This window comes from Aspergillus wentii (genome assembly GCF_001890725.1).
Source record: "Aspergillus wentii DTO 134E9 unplaced genomic scaffold ASPWEscaffold_2, whole genome shotgun sequence".
In the NCBI taxonomy this organism is placed as follows: Eukaryota; Fungi; Ascomycota; class Eurotiomycetes; order Eurotiales; family Aspergillaceae; genus Aspergillus; species Aspergillus wentii.
The window spans coordinates 1,336,587-1,346,227 of NW_024467833.1; the positions used below are offsets into that span (position 1 = coordinate 1,336,587).

Below are 9,641 nucleotides of genomic sequence, written 5' to 3' on the forward strand. Positions count from 1 at the left end.
AATTACCATATCCACATCCCACATCCATACAAAAGAACATGGCGTTCCATTCCTTCAATTACCAGAACGTCAGTCGAAGACGATTTTCTGGTTCTCTTATTATCACGCCTGTTCGCTTTTCTATCGCACTCCCCGGCCCCTAGCCCCATACATATACTATTCTATACATCAGGCTCTTAATATTACGCATTAAGGGCTGGCCTCATCGGCTGCTACGTTTCAAGAGTAAACAGCCATCTCCAAATATTGCGGATCAATTTTTGAATACTATACCAGCAATAAGTCAACAAAACGTGCGCGAAATACAAAGGTGGAAGATAAGAGGGAAGCATGCTGACTGCTTATTCTTTATCGCTGGCCATTTCTCTTGCCCTCCCGAGCTTAGCAGCCTTGACACTCTGCCGAAGAGATATTCCTGCTGTTGTGCCATTGCAAATTGAACGCAATGATATTCCCGACCCCGTGAGCAGAGACCGAGCGAGACGCAAACGAGATAAGACCGTTAGCCAGGCGATTGACAATGAGGTATATCATCAGCTTTTCCTATGGTGGAAGGTCGAACTTGCTTTTCGCAAACGGGTCGCTGATCCAATTACTCATTGTTCATTGGATAGGAAACATTATATTTCTGCAACATTACTCTAGGCACACCAGAGCAGAGCTTCCGCTTGGTCCTCGATACCGGTAGTAGTGACCTGTGGTGTAACTCGGCAAATTCTTCTCTATGCCTCTCTGGGAGTGACCCTTGCAGTGTATCTGGTTCATATGATCCTGATTCTTCCTCGACATATTCATATGTCTCGTCGGATTTCAACATTTCTTATGCCGATGGCAGTGGCGCAGCCGGTGATTACGTGACAGATATTCTACGTATTGGTGGCGCTACCATAAAAGATTTTCAGTTCGGGGTTGGTTATACATCTGGATCTGCTGGTAAGCCAAAGCACATTATGTTTTATTTGTCACGCCGGCCATGTGACGCTAACATAGTCTCAGAGGGAGTATTGGGCATCGGATATACCTCGAACGAAGTGCAAGTTGGGCGGTTTGGTGAAGATGCATATCCCAACCTCCCTCGAGCGATGGTAAAAAACGGCCTGATCAATTCAAACGCCTACAGCCTATGGTTGAACGATCTGAATGCAAATACGGGGTCAGTCCTATTTGGCGGCGTGAACACCGGAAAGTATCACGGTGAATTAGAAACATTGCCCATACAGCCAGTCAATGGAGGCTATTCAGAATTCGTCATTGCCCTAACTGGCGTTGCCCTGAATTCAGAATCGAGTAATCAAAATTACTCATCAGGCGCCCTCCCGGCGGCGGTATTACTTGACTCTGGTAGTTCACTAACCTACCTTCCTGATTCAATTGTTGAGGGTATATTCAATAACCTCAGTGTCACCTATGAATCTTCGAGTGGGGTTGGTTATGTGCCATGCAGTTTGGCAAACAAAGACATCAATATAACATATACCTTTTCATCCCCCACAATCAGTGTCAGTGTTGATGAACTTGTCCTTGATATGGGAGACCTTTGGTTCCGGGACGGAACACGTGCATGTGCTTTTGGAATTGTTCCTGCTGGAGACAGCACGGCTGTTCTTGGAGACACATTCTTACGCAGCGCATATGTCGTGTACGATCTTGCAAATAACGAGATATCCCTTGCCAACACGAATTTTGATTCAACGACCGACAACGTGCTTGAGATTGGGAATGGTGATAATTCAGTCCCTGGTGCGACCCAGGTTTCAAACCCCGTTACCACTGTCGCCGCTGGTGGCTCTGGGGCTCGAATTGGAGGTCCCACGGGTGGCATTTTTACCGAAGTACCAACAGCGTCTAGTAAAGGGGCGGCTGCGGTTCGGCCCACGAGTATCCCAAAACACCTTGCCCTTGGCCTCGCAGGTGTTGGATATATGTTTGTGTTGTAATGCGGTCTCTATTATTGCTGGCCACGTGTATACATGGGAGCTTCTGTGTATAGTTTTTTTTTTTTTTATCACGGAGGTGCTTGTCAATACAATACCCGAACTTGTTATTTCCATGTATATAATTTTGGGGCTCGTACGTGTAGTGTTGTGGGTGGGGGAGGGTTAATAAATAAATATCCAGGCGTGTTGATGTTCTAAACTCGGTGAAACCTAGATAGGTAGTAATGAAATAACATAGGATCCAGTCCTCACAAAGTTTCTTAAGTCTCTTATCTTAAATCTATTCCGCTCCTAGTCAACTTAAGTGCGGTGACCTGAACTCCAGGGTAATTTGAAATTTGACCTTGTTTAACGCGCGGCTCTACTAGCACAGAATATATGCATTGTACCCCCCTAACACGTAGTGAGGAAAACGAAAAACATTTTATTGATGTTCCCCAATGCCGCGCATTCCCACTCGGACTCTTCTCAGAGCATATCAACAGAGTCCTCTACTGCCACTACTATTACGAGAATGTCGCTCACTCGATTCAGCACGCAATGAGCTTCGTTGGTTACGCGAGCGAGCACTTGATATCAGCAGAGCGATGCACAGCAGAGGTGCAATACATAAACATGTGTTTTCAGGGTGGAGGAGTTTGCTGAGATTCATGTGTCGAGAGCGCTCTCGGGGTGTACCCCTTCAGTACATTCTTGGGGATCAGCCCTTTGGGGATCTTGAGATATTGTGCAGGAAAGATGTGTTAATCCCAAGGTTTATTAGACACTTCAACTATGCTTATTTTTCTGGTCGGCTGACTTTTTCATACTCTAGGCCGGAAACAGAATCCTTTACTATACACACTGCCGACATGATCTTAAGGGAAGAGCGAGAACATCGCCTTATCAGGGGGTCTGAGACACCTTTCCGGAAGCAGTCTATCCGTATCATAGACCTTTGCACCGGGACTGGGTGCATATCACTTCTTCTCCATGCTCTTCTTGCATCTCATTTCGAACGGGTGCTCATACTTGGTGTCGATATCAGCCCCGTGGCTATCCAATTGGCAAAAATGAACCGCGAGCATAATATTAGTTTGGGCTTGTTGTCGAATCGTTCGGGGACCGATGTTCATTTTCGACAGGGCAATATTTTCGGCCGGTGTGATCCAAAGATATCTAGCGCGGATGAAGTCATACAAGACTTCATTCTGTCACAAGATATTACATCAGGTGTCTTCAACAATGATAATTTCAAATGCGATGTTTTAATTTCAAACCCGCCTTATATCTCCCCTACGTCATTCCGAAATGGCACTACTGCACGTAGTGTCCGGATGTTTGAGCCTGAACTTGCATTAGTCCCACCTACCAGCATGTATGATTCGATGGCTGGAGTTTGCAGGCAGGAAGACATATTTTATCATCATATTGTTGCATTATCTTTCAGGTTACAGACCAGGCTAACTGTTCTTGAGTGTGGTGACTTCCAACAGGCACAACGTGTGGTTATCATCTGCAATGCTTTTGCAGCCAATGAGCCACAGTTAGATAAAGTCACTGTGGAAATTTGGCCGAATGTTGAGGTAAATAAAGGTGTTGGGCATGAGGTAGATGGGCCTTATGCTGTCATTCTTCATGTACAAAAAATCCTATGATGATTTATCAGTGCTATTTGTAAGGTTAATAACGGATATATAGATAATATGATATTCCTATTAGAGCAGCGTCATGGGCTGAATACCTTCAACACTGTTAACACTTTACCTAGGATTAATGGCTGTTCAACTGCCACATATATAGAGATTAATAAGGGCTAGAGCTAGTGTGTCAAATGGGTTGAGTTCAAGTAGGGATTTAAGATTCAACTCATGAGTAGAGTTAGAGTTTAGGACTTAGTAGTAGTAGTAGTAGTAGTAGTAGTAGACCTCTTATTCCTGTTGTAGCTAACTGTAAATACATATTACTATATAGGATTACTTAGAGTGCTGCTCTAAAGTAGGTAAAATATAGTACTAGTATTATAGGAGGGAGGTTCTCTTAGCTAAATAATTAGTTAAGAGCTACCCCTATAAAAGAATAGAAAAATATATACCTACTAACTTTAAATAAACCTTATATAAAAGCTTTATAGCTTTAATTACTATATTATATACTTAACTATATATATCTTACTATTAATTACTAATCTCTTTCTTATTAAGCTACTTTTATAACTTTATTATACTACTAGATTATTATCTTACTAACTTATTATTTATGTTTTTAACTTTATATATCTCTAGTTTTATTACCTACCTTAGTAGTAGTTTTTATATCTATTAATCTCCTTTTATAATTACTATTAACCTAATATAGTAGCTACTATATATATCCCCCTTTATCTTCTATATTTAATTACCTTATATATTATCTTAATTTATAGAGCCTATTATCTCTTTATCTACTATATTAAATTAAGAGAGTAGGCCTATTTATATTATAAAATTAGTAATTACTACTAATACCTTTAGTTTTAAAAGTAACTTATTATATCTTAATACTTAGGGTATCTTACCTTATAGCTTCCTCTATATATTATTCTATAGATTAATAAGTAGTAGGCACTCTAGTAGTATTATTATGACCAGTGGCTGCATGGCAGTACTCCTAATAATATCTTATATAATCTACTTAATAATATACTAAGCTAGCCTACTATAGAGGAATTCCCTATAATATCTAGAGATTAAGATATAAATATTAATTAAACTATAAATAATAATAATACTATACCTTATACTTTAGATACCTTAATACTAGAACCCCTAACTAATAATATATTATAGGATAATAACTATACTAATTTAGATCTTAAAGATTAAATAGCTAAAGTCTAATAACTTAAAGCTAAACTTATAAAATAAGAATAGCTTTATTAATTATAGCTAATTTAGTAATATATTACTAAAAGATAAAACTAGCTTAATAACCTTAATTAAAGTATTAATATAAATATAATACCCTCTAATTATAATATATAGTCTAATATTAATAACCTAGTTTAATCTATCTTAAATTAATAAGGTTAACCTAATTTTTTACTTAGATATATAGATTTTAATAGATAATAATAAACTATACCTTTAATTATAGTTAGTAATAATAATAATAATAATAAAGTAAAGCCTCCTCTATACTTAATAAATATTAACCTATTCTTAAGTAGGAATATATATTAACTATAAGATTTTATAAATTAACTTAAAGTATATTTTATATAGTTCTAAGACTAGTTTATTACTAATAAATAATAAAAGGTAACTTATAATATTAACTACCTTAATTTAAATTATCTTATAAAGTAGAACTAAGAAATAAATAACTAAATAATTAAATATAGCTAATAGGAATTTAAGGACTTCTATTAAAACTATATTAATAACCTAAGAATTCTTTAATATATATATATCTAATATAATAAGACTTAATAATTAAAATATTAGAATATTATTAAGTTTTTTAACTTCCTTATTATATTAGAGAACTAACTATTATTTAAACATATAAAGGAATAAAGGAAGTAATACCTATTTATAAAGATTCTTTTAATTATATAATATAAGATATAAAAGTCTAATATAGACCTTAAAAAGCTATAAAAAATAGCCTACAGAGAATATAAAGATCTTATTCTTAACTAAATAAATATAAATCTAGCTTAAATCTATTATAAAACTAAAATAGACTCCTTTATTATAGATATAAATAGTTTTATTATATAATACTTAAATATTAATTATGATATTTATATAATTAGACTCTTATATCTAGAGCTAATATAGACTTTTTAAAAAAATAAGAGATTTAATATTTAGAGCTATAATAATATTAGATCTTAAGGAAGATTCTTATAATAAATAAATAATATTTAATATTATTATTAATATATTTATAAGTCTAAAAATTATATTTACTCTTCTAGATTATAGTAGTAAATCTAGTTTTATTAATTAATATTAAATAAAAGAGTATTTAGTGAATATAAATAGCTTAATATAGGATTAAATAAAGATCTTTGAAATAATTAATATAATATTTTATAATATTATTCTTACCTTTCTTTAGCTTAAAGCTATTAACCCTAATATATATTAGTTAAAATATAAGTAGTATTACTCTATTAAAAATAATAAGGATTAGATTAAGATTCTTTTACTATAAGTTTATATAATTATAACTATATATAGTACTTTTATATATATCTTTTATACTTAATAGCTTATCCTTTATAAGCTAATTATATTTCCAATATATAACTTAATATAGCTTCTTTATACTACCTAATTTATATATTATCTAAGACTAAACTATATATCCTTAAGGATTATATTAATAATACTCTTATAAAGGGCTAGATTTACTTTTTAAAAGGTCTCATTAATATATCTATCTATTTATATTAAAGAAAGATAGTGGCTTATAACTATATATCTTTAAGCTTTTTATTAAATTAAGTATATCTTTTATATTAATATTATTAACTTAGGTTTATTATTATACTATAAAGTATATCTATAGAGTATAGTAAGATTCAAATTATTAGGTAATAGCCTATTTTATAAAGTATTAAAAATATTCTTAGGCTTGATAAACTTTTAAAGGTTTATTAAAAAATACTTATAAATATATATATCTTAAAATAATTAAGGCTTAGAATAATAATAAAGTCTAATCTTATTAAGCTTATAATATTAATATAATTGAATATAAGGGTCTATTATAATTAATATATAGGGCTTATAAAATATTTAAAAACTTAAAAAGTTCCTTAAAGCATTATTATAATATTTTAATCTAATATAGAAGATTAGAATTAAACTTAATACCTTTAGTTTTATAGCTATAAGAATTTATATTTAATTATATAATAATAGTTAATAGTACCTTATCATATTATAATCTTAAAAGATATAAGATATAGAAATATATTATAAAACCTATAATAAAGAAATACTTACTATTATCAAATTATTTAAATATTAGAGATATTATCTTAAAGGGAGCTAATGTCTTATTATAGTACTTTCTAACTATACTAACCTATAGTTCTTTATAATAATAAAAGAACTAAATAAGTATTAGATATATTAAATAAAGAATTTTATTATAATTAACTTTATTATTAAATACTACCCTAGGATAAAGAATCTTATAAGTATATTAAGCTATTATCTAGACTATATATTAAGAGAAGGTAAGGAACTTAAGAATTCTATATTATTAATACTTTAAAGAAAGTTATAGTATAGTCTAAACTAACTATATAATAAATATATTAAGAAAATCCCTAAAGTAGTAAGACTTATTAATATATTTCTATACTAGAGACTATAAGTCTCTAAATATAATATTAATACCTATAGTAAGAAACTTATAATTATAAATAAGAATTACACTACTAATAATATAGATAATCTAGATATTTTATTATTATAATTTATAGTAAGTATAGCTATATATACTAAAATAATATATTCTAGGGATCTTCTAGAATTAATAACTAAATTAATTTATAAAATATAGGATACTAATAAGTTCTCTATTAGTATATAGTCTTATATTATATCTTAATATCTTTAGCTATTATCTATAAGATAATAAAAATTAATTATAATAATCTATAAGAAGAATACCTTTAATAGTAATATATCTTAAAAAAGTATTTAATAATAATACTATTAATATAATATATAATATAATATCTAGGACTATATTTAGAAATATTATAAGTATTAAGATAAATTATATAGACTTCTTAAACTATTATTACTATCTATATATCTATTAAACTAAATAAGCTTAGACTTTATTATAGGCTTATTATTATATAAGTAATAAGGAATTATTTATAATATAATTCTTATTATAATTAATATATTTACTAAGTTTATATAATCTATTCTAACTAGAAAGGATCTTAAGGTATATAAACTTATTAAGTTATTTTATAAATATATTTATAGTCTTATTAGTATGTTTAATAACCTTATAAATAATAGAGGCTCCCTTTTTATTAATAATTACTAGTCTATATTATATTACTTAATAATTAAATATTAATCTCCTTTTATCTGTAGACTAATAGTTAGATTAAATATTAAAATTAAAAATTAAAGTACTTTCTTTATATATATATATATATATAAATTAGTACTAAGATAACTAGGTATAATAATTATTAATAATATAAAATACCTAGATTAACTCTCTATATAATATTATTAATATAACTCCTAGTAAGGTACCTATAGGCTTTTAAAGTAACTTTAAGATTAAGATTAAGATTATTATTAAGAATACTAAACTAGATATAATAAAAAAAGTTAAAGACCTTTAGAATATATACTCCTTCTTATAGGAATACCTTTATTAGGGTAAAGAAGCTATAAAAAGATTATATAATTAAAAGTACCTTAAATATACCTTTAAGATTATTAACTAGGTTATAGTCTATATAAAACATACTAATGCTAGCTATCTTATTAAGAAAATAAATTAGTCCTTTCTAGATTATAGATTATATTAATAAATAAGCCTATATATTATATATAAGGCCTAGATATTAATTATTATATCCTACCTTTTATATATCTCTTCTTAAACTAATCTAGGAGCTAGAGGATCTTAATCTATATTATAATAAGAAAATAATTAATAATACTAATAAATAATAGATTATAGAATATATCTTAAAGAATTATACTATACATTATTAAAAGGATTATTTAATAAAGTAATAAAATTAATTTAAAGATATTATATAAGAATTACTAGAGTATATTAATAACTCTTATGTACTTAATATCTAAAAGAAAAATAACTATAATCTATAAAGTATTATATAACTTATAAAAGAAAATCCTTTTAATTTAATAGTATACTAATATACTATAACTTAAAAATAGCTACTTATAGAATTTTAAAAAAACCTACTTATCTACTTATACTGGTGGTGGTAGTAGTAGTAGTAGACCTCTTATTCCTATTATAGCTAACTCTAAATACATGTTGCTATATAGGATTACTTAGAGTACCACTCTAAAGCAGGCAAATACAGTGCTAGTGCTGTAGGAGGGAGGTTCTTAGCTAAATAATTAGCTTAAAGCTGCTCCTATAAAAGAATAGAAAAATATATACTTACTAACTCTAAATAAATCTTATATAGAAGCTTTATAGCTCTAACTATTATACTATATACCTAGCTATATATATACCTTACTATTAATTATTAATATTTCTATTACTAGGCTATCTTTATAGCTTTATTATATTACTAGATTATTACCTTACTAACTTATTACTTATATTTCTAACTCTATATATCCTTAGTTTTATTATCTATTCTAGTAATAGTTCCTATATCTACTAGTCTTCTTCTATAATTATTATTAACTTAATATAGTAACTATTGTATATATATTATCCTTTATTTCCTATACTTAGTTCCATATATATTATTATTTTAATTAGTAGAACTTATTGTCTCCTTATCTACTATATTAAATTAAGAGAGTAGGCCTATTTATATTATAAAATTAGTAATTACTATTAATATCTTTAGTTTTAAAAGTAGCTTATTAAATTATAATATCTAAGATATCCTACCCTATAGCTTCCTCTATATAGTATTTTATAGATTAATTAATAGTAGGTACTTAAGTAGTATATAATATAGTATCTAAC

The 9,641-nt window shown here is 29.0% G+C and overlaps 2 protein-coding genes across 2 annotated transcripts; both read left to right on the forward strand.

Annotated features, from left to right (window-relative positions):
- Positions 1-330: 330 nt before the first annotated feature.
- ASPWEDRAFT_48769 (pepsin-like aspartic protease) lies at positions 331-1,937 on the forward strand (the record flags this gene model as incomplete). The annotated part of the gene is made up of 3 exons (XM_040837159.1): positions 331-525; positions 615-933; positions 997-1,937. The coding sequence occupies 3 exons, from the start codon at positions 331-333 to the stop codon at positions 1,935-1,937; spliced, it is 1,455 nt and encodes a 484-aa protein (XP_040692238.1).
- A 294-nt stretch (positions 1,938-2,231) lies between these two features.
- On the forward strand, positions 2,232-3,721 carry ASPWEDRAFT_36239 (N5-glutamine methyltransferase family protein). The gene is made up of 2 exons (XM_040834405.1): positions 2,232-2,691; positions 2,752-3,721. Exons 1-2 carry the CDS (start codon positions 2,378-2,380, stop codon positions 3,572-3,574), a joined length of 1,137 nt encoding a protein of 378 aa, XP_040692239.1. The 5' UTR covers positions 2,232-2,377; the 3' UTR covers positions 3,575-3,721.
- The last annotated feature ends 5,920 nt before the right edge of the window (positions 3,722-9,641 follow it).

What these genes read in the sequence shown, in the direction of transcription:
- ASPWEDRAFT_36239 (XM_040834405.1), top strand. Translation starts at nt 2,378, where the DNA reads ATGCCGCGCATTCCCACTCGGACTCTTCTCAGAGCATATCAACAGAGT. An exon ending in AAAGATGTGTTAATCCCAAG is followed by an intron (nt 2,692 to 2,751) that starts GTTTATTAGACA and finishes TTCATACTCTAG; the next exon opens with GCCGGAAACAGAATCCTTTA.